This window comes from Spinacia oleracea, chromosome 2 (genome assembly GCF_020520425.1).
Source record: "Spinacia oleracea cultivar Varoflay chromosome 2, BTI_SOV_V1, whole genome shotgun sequence".
In the NCBI taxonomy this organism is placed as follows: domain Eukaryota; kingdom Viridiplantae; phylum Streptophyta; class Magnoliopsida; order Caryophyllales; family Amaranthaceae; genus Spinacia; species Spinacia oleracea.
Genome location: NC_079488.1, coordinates 95,814,514 through 95,832,180, shown reverse-complemented (window position 1 = coordinate 95,832,180; position 17,667 = coordinate 95,814,514). Strand labels below are relative to the sequence as shown.

General features: G+C 37.2%; 2 protein-coding genes across 4 annotated transcripts; one reads left to right on the top strand and one right to left on the bottom strand.

Moving 5' to 3' along the window:
* Positions 1-1,175: 1,175 nt before the first annotated feature.
* LOC110800267 (BTB/POZ domain-containing protein At2g04740) lies at positions 1,176-8,310 on the top strand. Of its 2 annotated transcripts, none has more exons than XM_022005573.2 (5): positions 1,176-1,933; positions 4,719-5,481; positions 5,650-5,686; positions 5,765-5,898; positions 7,780-8,310. In XM_022005573.2, the coding sequence occupies exons 1-5, from the start codon at positions 1,471-1,473 to the stop codon at positions 8,135-8,137; spliced, it is 1,755 nt and encodes a 584-aa protein (XP_021861265.1). In that variant the 5' UTR covers positions 1,176-1,470; the 3' UTR covers positions 8,138-8,310. The 2 variants fall into 2 exon arrangements, with proteins under 2 accessions (XP_021861265.1, XP_056693371.1); XM_056837393.1 differs by lacking the exon at positions 1,176-1,933 and adding an exon at positions 3,871-4,009.
* A 645-nt stretch (positions 8,311-8,955) lies between these two features.
* LOC110800266 (fimbrin-5) lies at positions 8,956-16,901 on the bottom strand. 2 transcript variants are annotated; one of them, XM_022005571.2, is made up of 15 exons: positions 16,661-16,901; positions 16,069-16,217; positions 15,781-15,951; positions 15,317-15,555; positions 15,037-15,208; positions 14,912-14,950; positions 14,709-14,777; positions 14,497-14,613; positions 11,664-11,875; positions 10,626-10,787; positions 10,347-10,546; positions 9,962-10,119; positions 9,719-9,815; positions 9,520-9,611; positions 8,956-9,437 (listed from the first exon to the last, which is right to left on the bottom strand). In XM_022005571.2, the coding sequence occupies exons 2-15, from the start codon at positions 16,153-16,155 to the stop codon at positions 9,234-9,236; spliced, it is 2,019 nt and encodes a 672-aa protein (XP_021861263.1). In that variant the 5' UTR covers positions 16,156-16,217; positions 16,661-16,901; the 3' UTR covers positions 8,956-9,233. The 2 variants fall into 2 exon arrangements, with proteins under 2 accessions (XP_021861263.1, XP_021861264.1); XM_022005572.2 differs by having other exon boundaries at positions 16,584-16,886.
* Between the last annotated feature and the right edge of the window lie 766 nt (positions 16,902-17,667).

Below are 17,667 nucleotides of genomic sequence, written 5' to 3'. Positions count from 1 at the left end.
AGGAGGGAGTTGTTATTGGCAGCAAAGAGTGAAGTGAAAGAATGGAATAAAAACCCAAATACTAGTTTTTTATATCAAAAGATTTTAATTTCATTCTCCTTAAAGGGGTAAAGGGAATGAAATCAACAAAGGGAAAGAGGGGGAAAGGAAAGAAAATCCCTTTTATTTGGTAGGTTGTTTGGGTGAGATTTAGTTTTTCAACTCTCTCTTCTTCTCCCTCCTCTCCTTCTCCACTGTTCTCTCCTTCTCCCTCATCTCCTTCTCCGCCGTTCTGTTCCCCTCCTTCTTCGTCGTTCCTCTCTTTCTCCATCGTTCTCTCCTTCTCTATCGTTTTGTTCCTCTCCTTCTCCGTCGTTCCTCTCCTTCTCCCTCCTCCCGCCGCCCAGTTGCTACACCATCGTTCCTCTCCTTATCTCTCCTCCCGCCGCCCAATTGTCATTTCTTATTTTTTCTTCAAACTTTTAGGGATGGGGTGAATTTTCGGGGTGGTTTCTGGTGATGGTGGTTGATTTCGGGGTGGTTGCGGGCGGTGGTTGTTGCGAGGGTGGCAGTTGTGGTGTTGGAGTTGGGTGGTGGTGTGGTGTATAAATTGGTCAATATTGGTCAATATTGGTCAAGAAAGATGAGTTAAAGTGGAGTTTTGGGGCAAGATTGATACCCCTAGGGGAGGATGGGGAATCATAGTAGAGAAAAATTGGGGAACGAAAAGAGTAAAGAAAATGATTAAAATGAACGAACAAACAACAACAAAGAGTATGAGGAATTATTCTTGTGTGGACCTGGTCCACAATAATATTAGTGTGGACCTAAAATCAATGGTTTTCTCTAGCACTATTTTTACACTCATAGTGATCTTTATTGTTCATATAATAACCATTTTTTGAAACATAGTAATCCTATGTTTTTAAAAGCGAATTGTGACTTAAAATCACATTATTCAAGCAGAAGATGTATCAACGACACTAATTTGATATATTTTTTTTATAATAATCCTAATAAATGCCAAAATAAATTAGGAATAAATTAGTGACTTTATTTTAAGGCGTGATCCACAATAAATTTAGTGTGAACCAAGTCCATTTAAGAATTGGTGGAATAGGAGAATTGGTAAAGTATGAGAGATGTTGATACCCTTTCCGTTTCTTAAAGACCCAAAAACAAACGGCAACTTATTTCCCCTTTCTCGTGCTCTCTCCCTCTCTCCCTCTCCAAACAAACGGCCCCTTAGAGTTGCTCTGAACCCCATTCAATTGGCCAGCCTTCCTTCAACCGTCATCCAAATTCCAAACCCAGCAAAACCCATTTTCAGCACTCTGTAAATCACCATTTTCTCTCTTCCCTCTCCACAAAACCCTCCAAAAAACCCCCCACAATTTCATTGCCCACAAAAGTATTCATCCTTAATCAAATCCTTAAATTCCATATACAAAAAAAATCACCCAAAATCCAAAACCCCATCACTAATTCACTATGGCAAAACCAACCCCTCTTATTACTGACCTCTCAAACATAGACCTGGGCCCAGAAGACTTCAACGCATCCCTACCCATCAAGAAGGTCCCATATGGGGACGTCTTCGAGGCATCTCGAGCCGGAGACATCGATCGCCTTCGTTATGTCCTGGAATCCGGCGTCAATGTCAATGCCAGAGACCAGTGGGATTCAGTTGCTCTTTACTATGCTTGCTTGGCTGGTCACCTTGAGGCTGCCCGTATGCTCCTTGAGAATGGTGCAATTTGCGATGAACATACCTTTGATGGTGATCGCTGCCACTATGCTGCCCTTAATTTGAAGGTTAGGAAGCTTCTTAAGGCTTTTGAGGCTCGCCCGCCTCCCCTTGGACCGCTTCAGGCCGCTTTGAGGGAGACTTTTCTTGGGTGTTTGGCTAACCGGGTTTATTTGGAGCTTTCTGATAGTCAGCTTCATTTTTCTGGTGAGTGGGTCTGTTCTGGTTTATGAACTTTGAATTTTGGGTTTAATTTTTTAATTTTTGTTAGTTTTGGATTCTTTTCAAGTTTTCTGTGTGGAGAAATGCAAGTAGAATGCTGCTATTAATCAATGTAGAATTGGGAACTCTAATTTGAATAGGTTGTTTGATAATTAGTAAAGGAAAGTTAGTAAGTGAGAAAGGTTGTTATGTTATGGTGTCAAATGGAAAGCATTAACTTCATTCAAATCAAACATGGAGCGGGGTAGTTATGTTTATGGTTGTAAATGACCAGACGGTTTACTGTTGGCACTGACAAGCTACAATGTTCATCATTATTCATCTGTTCACCCATTTGATCATCTAATAAGAGGGTAAATAGAGGCCTATAGGGTTCGTATCAGAAATGTATCATTAATTATAATTGGAAGGAAATATTTTGTTCTTGATGGTATTTGAAGATAAAAGCCTAGTTAATGGAGCCAAATAATGGATTCACTGCTATATGTATGAAGGTAATGCCAATATGTGTTGTGAATGCGAAAACTTCTTGGAATGGATATGTTTGACTATGAAGGCTAGGTGTTTTGAATTTAAGTGCCAATTGAACTTAGAATATGATTGCACTCTTCAGTTCATGATGTGCCGTTTTTGGAGTTCTTATGGACTATGTTATTATACAGCTGTGTTCTAGACTCCTAGGATACCCTAAAGTTCAACTAATTGTAGAGTTTCTCTTTATAGAAATGACTCCTTGTCCAAAGTTTTTCTTCTGGATCAGTATATCCTAGGTTATTTCTTTTTCTTATGTGGTGACAAATTCATATATATATTTGTAAGCAAGTAATCACATGGTTCCATAATTCTGTTTGAGAAGTGATCAAAATATTTGAGGAGAAGGTATGACTGGTTCCATAATTCAGTTGGAGAAGTGATCAATATATGTGTTTGTGTAGAAATTGACTAATTAAGGCCAAGAATCGTCATGTATGTTTACATTTTCCTCGTTTATTGTGGACAACCGACTTCGAGGAGTCAAATTTGGGACCTAGTTCAATAAGTAGTACTCCGTATTTCTTAATTCTATCAGCACAATAAAATTTATTGCAGTTCAGGAACTGAACTGCATTTCTTAGTGCAAGACAATCGTTTAAATTTCTTCATTAAACGTCTTATAAAGTTGATTGCCACTTGCTTGAAGGTTGCCAATGCCTTTTTTTTTTGGAATGAACTAGACATAGGAAATTAATGATTTCGATGTGTAGAAGTGTATTCACATTGTTGTGGATAATCTACCTGTATCCTCATAATACCAAGACAAATCTTCTCCTTTTTCTTATTTATTCTTTTACTCTAGAGGGTGGTGGTGTTAGATTATCCAACTTGGCTCGGTTTTGCGGACTAATAACTAGACTCAGATCCCATTTTTTTGATGTGGTATGTTTTATACCATTGAAATTTTGGTATTGTAAGTAAGTTGTGGCTGAGAGATGATTGAACTAGATTGCTAGTAAGAGCCGTAATATACGAATGCGATGAAAGGTTTGGTTATGGGGTTAAATTTGTGGCTTTGTTCTTTCCTCCCCTATTGATTGACGTCATGTGTTCATATTTATTTCATATGAAGACTATGACTTCCATCATTGAGTTGATTAGAGTGCAGCATAATGAACATAAAGTCTTGTGTTCAAAGGACTTATAAGTTATAACTCCTTTTTACTCATTATTTTTGAAAAGAAAATGCCAAACCATGTGTTTGATATGACGTGGGCTATGTGGAGCGCACTACTAGTTCTATAGAAGCCATCGCCTTTTAATCCAGAGTAACATGTGATGTTGTGCGATTTGTGCCTCAAGTTGTAAGGTTGTGCGTTTTGTGCCTCAATTCGCAGGTTGCGCGGTTGCTTCCTACCATACCATCCCAGTTTTTCTAGTCTACGATGGGGAAATTAATCAAACGTTGTTGAACGGAAATTGTCTGAAAGCTAAATGTTGGAGTTTTATGGATAGTTACACCGGCTTTTGCTTGCTTCCTGCCATACCATCCCACTATGATTAACAACATTTGGATTTATGGATTTGGTATTCTTTTATTAATAACTTTATACAAGTACCATTTTAGTTGAGCTTAATATTGATCAATGGAGATATATCATTGCTTTAGAAGAGTGTTGGCTTCCTGTAGCAGAGGCCTTCTTTTCCATGACACCCAGAAACTCGCCAAGAATCCTATTTGGCATATTTCTTAATAAAATCATAAAGGCTATAAAGTTTAATAAAGTCAAATCGAAAATCTTGAATTATTGTAGTATATTCGTGTGTTTTCTTATTGAGTTATGATGTTTGTATGTTTATAATAGGTTATTTATATATGTAGAGAGGCGTGAAGGGTTGATTAACACAATTTATGTTAGATCATATTTGAAGTCTCTTTGGGTAAACTATGTACTTATCACTCTATTTTTTTCTTATTTGTGTGTGGCAGGTGTGTGTTGGGGAGGTTGTTGGAGGGAGAGGGAGAGGGAGGGAGAGAGTGACAATACATCTGTTTCCTCTCCATCTACCATCCTCGAAAGATTCACAAAGATAATAAAATGACTAATATTTAAAATTTCTGGTCATGAACTGAAATCCACTTTGTCCCCTTGTTTCCTTGCTATTGACTACTTCTGGATGCTTTAAGTCATTATTCCTGCATGACTTATGTATAACATCTAATCTGTACTGGGAGAATCAGTGTACGTGTTGGTTATCCTGGTAGTTGACGTTCTGTTTATCTTGTATTCTGTAGGCTCCTCAATGCTGGATGGACACAATTACAGCTACTTCCCTCCAGATGTTGTATTTTATGTGCATGGTAGGCCCATAGAAGCTCATAGAGTAATTTTAAGTGCTCGGTCCCCATATTTTAAAAAGAAGTTTGAGACTGTTTGGAAGGATCGAAGAGAAGTAAGATTCTCAAGGGATAAACTATCTTACCCTGCTCTCTACAGCCTCCTTCACTTCTTTTACTCTGACCGGCTAGAAGTTGCAGTAGATGACATGGAAGATTTAGTCAGAATTTGCAAAGTTTGTCACTGTGAAGCATTGCGGAGAGTAATTGAGAAAGAACTAAATCACCAAAAATTCACAGAATACAAAGCTTTGAGAGAAGTAGACAGCTCTCAGAGGCGCTTTATATTGCAGGGCTCCTCTCTTCCTGAGGAAGACCGCCTTCCTGGTGCTTTACATCATATTCTTCAGCTCTCCTTCACCAATACCTCTTTGAAACAGGGTTTTGATGATATTGCCAATGATTTAGTAGCTTCTGTTGGTAGATTGCAAATCCGTGAACATGCAGATGATCTTGCTGATATAACTGTTCGAGTTGATGGACGGGCTTTCCGCTGTCATCAAGTTGTCCTGGCTTCCAGATCAGAGTATTTCAAAACAAGAATTTCTCGGATGGATGATTTCCTGGAGGTCAATAATGACTTGGCTGGTCACCATGCCCTTCCCTGTCTTGAAGAGCATGATTTGAGCCATGAGGCATTTGAGAAAATGATAGAATATATGTACGTTCCTTTTACTCTCATTTCAGTATTTTGTGCATGTCCTTTCTTAGGACTAATTTGTTATGATTTAACATAACTATAGCAGATACTAAAGGAAGAAGAAAGAGATTTTTTTTATTGTTAGGATCTTCTTTGGCATGTGCTAACATCTCAATTCCTTGGTTCAAGGTACACTGATGGTTTGAAAGATGTGGAACCTGAACAGGTAAGCTGCTTAAAACTGTAGTGTGTGTATAAGGTATACTTTTTCCTTTTCTCATTACATCCTATGTCATGGTATCAGGCTGAAGAGTTGTTTGATGCTGCTTCAAGATATTTGTTATTTCCCCTGAAGCGTGCTGTAGCTGATGCACTACTCTCACACCTAGAAATGGCTTCTCCTTCAGAATTATGCCATTGGCTTCTATTAGCAGATATGTAAGTACTTGATTGTTAAGGCATCTCACTTTCACAAGGGACATATTAAATTCAATGACGAGCCTGAATTAAATGAGTACGTATTGATACCCCAAGGTAATACCCCCCCCCCCCCCCCCCTCCCTCTTAGACTGGTGTTGTGATCTTAGTCAATCTTTTACACTAGAAATCAGCCACTGCACCCTTCTTTCTCAGTTTTTTCCTTCTCTTTTTTCTTTGTTGAATTTCTATCTTGCTAAGGTTAATTTGTTTGTAGGGAATTATCCTGAGTAAACTATGGGTTTAACAAGAATCTGAAATGACCCTGATGTTTAGGATCACCTGATAACATAATACCATTTAAGCAAGAAAAACTCTTCCCTGGTCTTCTTCCGGAGTTCCTCCCCCTCTTTCTTCTCTCACTCTCTCCATATATTATAATCTCTTTATTTTATGTTGTCCCAATGTCTGATCGCACGAATCCATTACTGCACTAAGTGCTTAAGAGCAAGGTTATATGGACTCTGAAGTGGCAGTTCATGAGTTAGATTATCTGTCAGCTACCAATAAAGTTTCTGAACTCCCAAAGGCAGTAAGGTGATGGTGGCTTGATTCTGACTAGAAACACCAGCGAGGAAAAAAGAGACTGATGTGTGAGGGAAATGGAGAAGATGCAGGTGTCTATATGAGAGTGCAATTAGCCGGGGATCAGTCACCCCCTCGGGAACTTACTTTTTCCTACCCAAAAATATACGTTGTGGAATTTGATTAGAAATTTTGCGGTGCTGTATTTCCTTGTCGTATCAGTGTCTGTTCCATATCCATGCTTTTCAGTTGAGATGTTGTGGAGGGTACTATTACTTTTACAGATTGAAGTGATTCAATTCATCCTATTATTTGGAAATCTGTAATCGAAGACTCAAAGTATAGGGGGGTACGGGGGTACCACTATATGTTGGGGTGAGGAAGAAGTAAGATTTTGCCATATCTCCCTTTTCATTTTAAAGGATCATTATGTGGATAACATAGTAGTGCACCTTTAAGGTATTTGATGTTTTACATGGATATAGCAAGGTGAATTATAGCGTGTAAAAAGAATATGTTAAGGGAATTGTGCTAAACTCCCCCCTCTCCCCCCCCCCCCCCCCCCCAACACACACACAATTAAAACACAATTAAATGGAATAAGAAAAGGAGTAGGCCAAGTACTCTGTACAAAAACTTGTTGAGTTTTCTTTGGTTCATTGAGAACTTGAGTATGCTTTTTCTTGAAGTTCTCGTAACTGGCAAGTCGACTCTATGCTTTGCTTTTCCCTATACTATTCTGCTACATATTTGTATATTATGTTTCTTTATTTTTTGGAGGTATATGTTGCAGTTCAATCGTAGGTTCACTTTGCAGTTATGTTGATCATGGATAAAACTTGAATGTGGGTTGTCTGAGACTTTGATGAACTCATCTTCCTTTCTGTACGAATCACTAGGATGTCCCTGTGATATACTGTAGCTAGTTGCAAAAGTATGCTCTAGACCTCCTGCTTCATACATATACCGATTGGTCAAGTTTTTGCTTCTTGGTTTCTGGTCTTTCATCGTATTCCCTTCATTTGGGAAAGATTCGAAGAAGATCACGAGTCATTGGGAACAAAGAAGGTTAATTAGAGATATGCCTGGGTTGTTTGGTGGGTTTAGAGCTAGTATTTCACTTTGTTCTAGTTATTTATTTTCCTGTTGCTATTGTATTTGATCAAAAAGGATGATTAGGTTGGAGCTTCTTTAGTAAGCTGCGCTTATTTTCTTCCCTAATAAAAGAAGAAAAGAAGGGAACCAAGAAAGAATGTCAGGACAAATCTGGTTTATCAGTTTGGTATATCTATCTTGCTTACTTGGCTATTAATGCAGGTATGGTGTCCTTAAGATTAGGGAGTACTGTTTGGATGCAATGGCATGCAACTTTGAGACATTTGCCGATACACGAGAATTCCGAGCCATGCTTTTGACCCTTCCTCCACCATCCGGAGACTCCTCCCTGCGAACCACTGCCCCTAGTGCCCCTGGAGCAGGAGGAAATAACAACCAAGGTAATATTCTTGATGATTTGCGAGAGAAGTGGCTTGAGATTGAGGCTGCTGAATTGGGTGAAAGAGATGAAAGTGCCTTTCTTTTTGACAAGCGACTTGAGATGCTCATGCAAATTGCCGAACAAGAACAAGAACAAGAACAAGAACAAGAACAAGAGATGTCCCATTCCTTCGACTAGACTATAGATTGATCAATAAATATGGTGTAATAGAGAAGCTTGTTATATTTTTTTTCTTCTTAACAAGCAATTGTGAATACATAAACTGTTGTGTAGTACGTTAAATTCCATCTTCGGTATGTTCAAGGTGCAGTGTGAGTAGTCATACTATGGCCTAAGTTAGGCTTTTGTAACTTGTGCTTGTATACTCACATAGTCACATCATATTCCTTTTCCCACAATATGTATATATATATATATATATATATATAAAAGGTAAATTTTTGAAATGCTTCAGATTTTTCATCTGTTTCAAGTCTCTGTTTCCTTTTGTTCCTCTATCTTTAGTTTGTTTTTCTTCACTAGCTGTTGCGTTATCATAGTCCTGTTAACAGGGTTACAGGCTACACCAAGGGACCTAACCCTGTAGTCTAGCTAGCTAACTCACTGACTGACTTGCATTCTCAAAAGTCGAAGCCATACACGTTCGTCGCCCTCACATTCTCTCAAAACAATTCTGCCTCCAGACACTCCATATTCTTTTTTCTGCGCTTAATTTTCATCTAAAACATTATAGCTGCCATTTTTGCCACACATGAACTGTTTGGAGCATGGAAACGTGGGTGTTTTGTTTTGTGTGTATTTTTCTTCAACCATTCAATGAATCTAGGATATTCTTACTTGGGGTGTTTATGTGCCCTCCTCCCATGTAACGATATTTTTTTGTAACGGAGGAAGTAGGTAAAGTATTTGGTAACCAACCGGTCAACAAAGTTTTACTACAAAAGTCAAAGTGAAAGAACAAAAAAGAATATGAGGGATATTTTTGTACAATAAACTTTGTGCGTTTACATAATCAAATATAATAATTGTTGCCACAATGTATTTGGTATATGTATATTTCATCCTCAAAACTTTTTAAGTAAATTTACACGAGCAATACTACTTTCCTTTTCTATTGTTTAGAAGCATTGTGAAAAACAAGTGCGTTTTCCTATATCCATAACAAAATTGGATTCACTTTCCTTCTGAATTCTGATTCTTTTGTATAATTTGTTTTGTTTTACAACTACGCCCATAAAAGAACAAGATTTGAGGCATATTTGCTGCATTAACATCAATCCTCCTCTGGCTGGTCTTCTTCTTGTGATTGGAATGCCTGGGCAGCAGATGGGGAAGCCTCATCAGGGTCAGATGAATCTTCAGGAGCGGTCGGGGAAGCATCTTCACTTTCTTCAAGAACAGCCAACTGGCCCGGTTTTTTCTGAAGGCTCCAGTACATGATGCTTGCTGTTAAGGTGAGTATCATCTTCTGGTTTACCTGTCAAAAGGAATAATATGTAGTAAGATTATATCTCAATACAAAGTTACAACTTCACAAGTTGATGGATTCCAGCTCTTACCTCTATGATATCTTCAGGCAACAAAAATATAGAACATCCAAGCTTTCTGGCAACACTAATTATGTATGAAGCATTCAGCTTCTTATCCTCGTCTGCAGCAGAAACATTATTCAATACCATTATTTTCTATTTCAAAGATACACAAATATGCATGATATTCTTGTTTTTAACATTAACATGGACCATCAGTTCAATGTACCATTTTCGCCTTTGGTTACAACTGTCCAATCAACCACTCTTGGCTCCACTGCGCTAAGAAGTTCCAGGAAAAATATCCCACTAGATAGACTTTTATCCTGAACAATAAAATAAATTCAGATTCAGGTGTGAAAGATCAGATCGTTTCCTCTCAGTTGTATGTCAATCAACTTCTAATTGTTTTGGTTACCAAAAAAAAGAACAAAGTCCAATCTGGTTGCAGAACCCACAGTAACATACTTACCCTAAAGCTATCTATTTGAGAAGATTTCCCGGAACTCTTGACCTTTTTGTTTGCCCATTCAAGGATATGTGCATCAGTTATCTCTCTCCCTTGTGAGAAAGATCTTAAATTTTTCAGTAGTTGGAGCATTGTGAACCTCATCAACTGCCACAGCAACGCTGAGAGATGCCATGTATGAAATAGGTTGGTTAGTTAGGTTTCAAAGCCATCAAGTCAGACAGCAAGTATATAATATGATCAACACGATATATGCCTATGCCTTAGGTAGAAAACACATACTCAAGCATAAAGTTGACAGTATGGCTGCAACCATTCTCAAAAGAAGACTACAAGAACTCACAGTAGAACCAAAAGGATATGGAGAAAATGGTAAAGGGAAGATAACCTATAATGAGCTTTTTATTTCCTTGTACAATATCATTTCCAGCAACGTTAACTAGAGAGAAGTTCAATCTTTTTCCAATATCAACGACTTGATTGCAGTTTTCAACTTTCTTGAATGGCATCTTGATAGGAGGTTTATTGGCATGTCTCCAGTTAACTGATCCTGGGAAAACTTTATCCAGCACTTCCAAAAGAACCCACCTGCAGAGGAAGACACAAAATCAGCCTAGTCGAACTTCATCTAGATCCTAAAGATAGAAGCACAGAACAAGAAGCTTACCCTGGTCTAACATCCTCAAACAAATTATTGACATATGTTGAAACTCCGAGACTATTAATCCAGAGTCGAAAGCACCTCTCTTCCCTCGAAGTTTCCAAGTCATCATCTAAAACATTAGTGAGGGAGATCTTCTCGGTATCAACCTCAGCAGTCAGACCATTTCTGCAAATCCAAGTTACAACCTCTTGACATGTATTCAACAATTGCAATAGCAAAACTGATTCATGGCACACACTAGTTATGGCAGATGAAAGAGAGAGAGAGAGAGAGAGAGAGAGAGAGAGAGAGCAAAGAAGAAAATGAAAAAGTCCTTGAATCAAGTATCCTATGTTCATAACAAAAAAGTTCAACAAAACTTGTTGTACACGTAACTTTGAAAGACATGCAATGACGATGAGTGACATACATAAAAAAACACATGTTAAAAAGAAATGTTTTCTAAGCCCTTGGGTATATATGATAAGGTGTTCTTTTTCAAGCAAGGTTCAACATCACCTCTTCCCTTTTCTCCTTGAAAACACCAAAATGATAATGATAACATTTTGACAAATAATAATAAAAAGAATATGCCATTAAACTAGCCTTGCTCATATACCATTTGGCAAGTTAACTATGAAGATCACGCCAAAGCTATGATGTACTCCACTAGGGTTTGGAGTGAGAGAAACCATTTTCACAAAGAAAACATCTCTTGAAATTCTTTATGACTTGAGTCTCCATGAACATAAAATTTAGGGAAACCAGGTTCCATTAAGAGGAAGGAGCTTATAAGTACTGATGTACATAGTATTTGCAAACTGTTGGAAAAACCGAAAAAATATGTTTACCAACAAATGAGAGATGAAATGTCAACTTAGTTTAATGTGAAAGAACAAACACCTGGTTTCAACATTCTAAAGTTTGTTGGAAAATGTTATTTTCAGATAGAAGTACAAATATTGGTTGGTGCTTAACTGAATAAGCTAAGAAAAATGGACACAAAGAATTACCAATGCTAAACTAAATTATTAAACGAAAGAAAGTGAACAAAAAAATTACCTGTGCTGGAAGATTTGAGCAACAAATGTAAGATTCAAATTGGTTGATCCCTCTACAATATCCTTTGGACTGATATATCTACTGCAATCCAATTTCCCTGCTTGCTCCACAATTAATTTTGCTCTTTGAGTTGGATCTTTAGTTTCCAAAGTAGAGTTGGTACTATGTTCAGGTGCAAGAACATTAAGTAAATGAGCATAAGCTTCTCCATCCTGGAAAAGTAACAAGTCATTTGATTATTTAGTGTGCTAAATAATAATAATAAAAAAAACATTATTACTAAATCTGTGAAATTGGCTGCTCATCTAGTCCTCGATATACCAAAATACAAAGCTAAACAGCGAAAAACACTATATTTATCCATGTCATTTAAACGACAAACTCACTGCCTTATGAAGGCTATAAAATAGAATCTTTATCACAGTAAAACAGAGTGCTTTCTTTTCTGTTTGCTGATAAAGCTGCTAGAAGCTTGAACTTGAAATTTTAAGCCTGGAAAACTTACAGCTAAATACTAAATTCAATTGATATGCTTAGCTCACAGAACTAGAAACAATATTGAACAAAATTCTGGAAAAAGAATCATTTAAAATACACGTAATACTCTTATTTACTCCATTTGTTAGTTCATAGAATAGCAAGCGAGAAAGCTTAAATGGGGTTGTATATAAATATATAATACACTCTAGAACAAACCATCGGCAGAGGTTGAAGAAACAGTCATGGTTGCTAGTTACACCTATTTCCAAACTTCAAAGCAAGTGCTAATCTTCATTAAGATCTTAGGACCTACACCGTTCCTTTTAAGATAAAAGCCTTCCCAGGACTACCGGTTTGAATAGAATCAACACATTTCTTTGATAAAGGAAGCCCAAAAGGGCCAGAACGGATCATCTCTTTAGATATCATTGTGTTACATCTGTTAATATCGCTTTCTCTGTTGGTGATTTCCCATTAATGCTAGACTGATTTACAATATAAACATCATGTAGTTCACTTAAGATAAGATCCGTAAGCAAGGTCTTAAGGCTCTCTCTGAGGATGTCTCTCTGGGTCCCCAAAGCAAAGAGACAACTTCATATTGTCCCTTCGTTACCAACCAAATAGCAACTTCTAGTTCCGGCTAAAGTTGTGGAGACACTTGAGGAACAGGAGGACAAAAAGAAGATATGTGGCCTATGCTCATTGTACATGATATCTGGCCTCAGAAGAGTGCCGGAGTTCTCATTCTGTGGTGAGATGGAGGAGAAGGAAAAGAATCAAGGAAAGCACGAAAGATGGAATCATGTCTTGGTTCTTTTAGAAGCATGTTGAAGTAACCAATACTCCCTTAGGGTAGCCGAAGAATTTATGTCCCCATGCCTCAACCATATTTCTCTCTCTGAACCAACCTAAGAGAATGAACAGAGCAGCTGAAACCTAAAAAAAGTTTTTTCATTAGAAGCTTACTAGCCTAGGAAAAAGTACCAAAACGCTTGAAGTAAAATACCACAGCTATTCCATATCAAGGATCAATTGTGCTGATCAACAATTATCCGGGGTGTATCCACCAGGAACTTATTTTTAGCATGAGATGAAAGTGTCTCCCCATTTTCCCAACACAAGTCACCTCGTAATCTGCAAATTGATTACGAAAGTTACCCTATATCTCGAAAAACGTCAGCCTCTTCCTACCAATCAACCAGAATTACTCGTCAACTGAGTTTCACAGATCCAGGAGTTTCGAAATGATGATCCCATTTACAAATGAGCTTCATCCAACAGAAATGAATCATTTCTGACATTCCAAGGCAGAATGCAAATATTAAGTTTTGAGCTTAGACCAGGCAACATTGCAAAAAAGAAAAATGTCAGATTAATGGCACAAGATTTCAATCTTGCTTTCCCCAGAGGCATCTATAACTCGTTGATGGTTCATGATGCATAAGAGCCTCGGCCTGAGTCATATCTAAGCAGAAGAGAAGCACTTCCAATCTCAGTTCACAACATGCTATTACATAATGCCTAAAACAAGGCTTCCACCACAGGCTGCAAGGCAGAAAGGAATTAAATACATTGTACACGACCCTCTACCTGAAGCTCTAGGTAAGCTGTTTCATTCCAATCTCAAAACCGTACTGAACATTTTACAACTATTAGCAGCTGGACACATAGCCAGAAAACGGCCCAGTACATTTGATGAAGTGGTTTAGCTACATTTTCAACCTTAGTCATATTACTAAATAATTTCCGCCCTTCCACATTATGCTCCCGAAAAAGTTCTTTTACTATAGATAATAATCGGAATAGCACACTATGCCCTAAAGGAACTTGATGAAGTTTATCCATCCCATACTAAGCTACGAGAAATTTGATTAAACTATTTCACATAGTACAGAAGGCTATATATAACAGTGCATGAACGAAGTTGCAGCATTCCTACCAATTGTCCTGGATGGTCACTGGTCTATAAATAACAATAGACTTCAGTACAGGAAAAGGATAGGAATTTTGATAAAAAGTTATTCTCTCCTCAAGGATTACAGAATAAGCAGCCTATACTTCAAAGTTCAAAGATCTACTCCCATAAGAAATTGAGTGGGTAGTTGAAAACCTAATAAAAAGAACTGAAAATTAGTTTTCTCAGGCATCTAGTTTGCCAAAAAAAATCCTGTTTCCTGAAACAACCTACTCTCCCCGATATTTACAGAACATCCAGCTTGGAAAGCCAGATTGCACCGACTCCAGGTCAACTACATAAACTACTTACTATGAAGCAGGAATAACCAGTGAAACAGATTCTTTAAGTTCTGCCAACTGGAAAATCTACTTTAAGGGTCATTAAAGTGCTCACCTTCAAATCAGTGGAGAAATTTGTCACTTCCTTTTTATATCCTGATTTCTTCAGCTGGAAGTTCATCCATTTCAACAAGACCTTATCTGGAGGCAAATTCATGAGCTCCTCCACATCCTGCAAAATATTTTACACAATCAAAAACTTAAAGACCAGCTTCCACAGGCAAATACATAACCAATGTTATAAAAGATGTCAAAGAAGCTTCAAACCTGATTGTCGTCCACCAACTCTACAAGTTGAGGCGTCTTCTTCAAATTGAGGTCAGCTAACAATTGAATCTGATTCCCATAAAAGCATGAGCATTGCATTAATCAATCAGTACGGTAGAGAACCCTAATTTGTGAGAAATAATACAATAAATATGAAGTGAGAAAGGCTAAAGACAATTTGTGGGGAAAAGTAGACAGAATACCTTAATAATTTGAGAAATCAATCCCATAACCAGATGGCGCTACACAATGATGATTTAGTGTGTCAGCATCAGTAACGTTTATTAAACATACCAAGGGATGTAACTACAAGTTGTTAGGAACTTACTCGTCCCTCCACCAAGTCCTGTGTGCCAATGTTAACAACTGTGCAGCCTATAGCCTTTGCAGAATTAAGACAAAGTGTATGGTTCTCATTTCTCTCCCAAGGATTTTGCGTTTTTTTGGTGTTTATTGCTCTTTCATCTATCGTCCCGGGCACAGCAAGATTTATCAACTTACTGCAAGAAGACGTAATATTTAAATATTTGAAGCAAGTAATAGGCTCACATACAAAAACAATCAACAAAAAACTGATCAAAGAACATCCAGGAGCCACAAGTGTATACCAAAGAAGAACTCCATCTTTAACAAGTTCGAATAGCTGGTTTGTTTTTGGGTCTATAGGTAGATATTTTATCATAAAAGGATCCTCCGCCAGATGATTGTTAATATGTGTAACATATGATTCCTTCTCTGATTCACTAATGACATGGAAATGGGTTGTGGTTGATTGTCTGAGGATTGAAGAAGCTCGTTTATAACCAGTACCTTTCCCACTAGCTCTGCCTTGAAAACCAAGATATTCCTGCCCATTGCCACAAAAACTTCAAATGTTTTAGCTCCTCACATAGCCACAACCACAAAAACTTCAAATGCATCGCAATTCATTTAACCAACTAGGAAAATACAAGAACATCATAATATCCTTCCATATAACACTTCATAGTCACAACCACCGTAGAAAAAATGACAAACTTTCATCTAGAAAAAGTTCAGCATTACAGCATGATTATATACGAAGGGAACTCACCCTTAGGAAAGATTCGAAATCAATCTCGTGTGTCAAGTCAGGATATGAATCCTCCAATGCAGCTCTCACTTCATTCTCCGTATACATTCCATTGATACCCTTAAGTTTTGCATAAACCGGTGGCAAATCCAGCACCGTAACATGACCAGATTGCGATTTTAATGCAGAGAACTGTGAACAAGCGCACAACAACAATGTCACCAATCAACCAAACATACAATCTAGATTAATTAATCTTAAACAACAAACATCAAATTAACAACAATCAGAAGTCAAAGAATCCAAAACCTTAGACTTGAGGCTGCGAAGCTCCACTTGGGTAAATTGACTTTGCAACCGGGGATCAGAAACAATTACACCCTCAAACCCAGACATCTTTGAAAATGTTGTATTTACTTTTTACCCTTTATGGTGCAATCCCAATCCAATCATCAAAACTGCAATCAACCCACCAATCATCATCATCAAAATTACAACAAACCAAATGCAATAAATCAAAATCAAAATCAAACACAAAATTAAAATTAAAGTTACCGAAGCCCATTTCAAAAATATCAATGACAAAAATTATGAACAATTTTCAATCCTATAATCAATACTACAAACAAGCCATCGATCATCAAAATTACAATAAACACCTTAGAATATCAAAATCAAAGAATAATAAATAAAAATTAAAGACAATGAACACCCATTTCAAAAAAAAATCAGAAAGCAAATACCCATCTAAACCAACAGATGATTCATCATATGAAAAAACAGCCCAAATGAAGAAATTAAGAAAAAATGAAAAAAGAACAGACCTTTCCAAAGTGTGATGCTAGAAATGGAAGAAAGAGAGAGATGAAACGTAAGTTAAGGCCTATTAAGAAAAGCTCACCATTTTATTCTTCCTTGGAGATTAATGATTCTGTTGTTTTCGCCTGACAACTTGACAAAGGAAAATAAATAAAAAGTATATAAATTGTTGGTTGATAATTCCAAGTTTAGTTTGGACAAAAATTTGGATTATTGATAAATGAGAATGAATTTATTTGTCAATGTTGATTTATGGGAACGTCTTTCCATCATGCGTGGACGGTGAGGTTGTGGGTGGCGTAAATTCTGTTCAACGTGTTTGGATGTTCGTCATTTTTTCAAATTCCTTCCTTTTTGTTTACTCCCTTCGTATTTATTTAACGGATACACTTGGTCGGACACGGATATTAAGAAAAAAAATTGAATGAAATAAAGTAATAAAATAAGTGGGGTTGAGTAGATATTTCAATAAGAAAAATAAGTGGGGACCATGTCATTTTAGAGAATGGGGGTAGGGTGGGGTGTAGATATATTATTTAATTAGATAATGGGATTGATAAGTTACTAAAAATGGCAAGTGTATCTCTTAAATAAATACGGCCGGAAAAGGCAAGTGTATCCCTTAAATAAATACGGAGGAAGTATTTATTTATTTTGGATTTAAACACTATTGTTTGTACGTGTAGGCACGGAAAATTTGTTTATGTGCCACGTCAGATATTATTCGGGTCAAAAGCCAAAATATTGACTAGATAATTATTTGACGATCAATTAAAATTAATTAATTTGGATAGCTAAATAAAATTGGCCCATTTTAGTTATTTTTAATCAAACCCGTTTATTGATGGTTAAAACCTAATAAAATGGGTCAAACTATCATGAATAGGTCATGACTACCAAGTCCAAACAAGGCCCAGTATACATCAAAACCCTAAAAGTTCTCTCCATCCTATAAATAAAGTTTTAAACTTCATTTGGAGGAGGAGGGAGAGGAGAAAACGGACGGCAAAACCTTAAACTCTCAAATACTCTTCTTGCCAGTCAAGTCACAACTCTCTCCCTAGAAGAAGAACATCAAGCATCCAAATC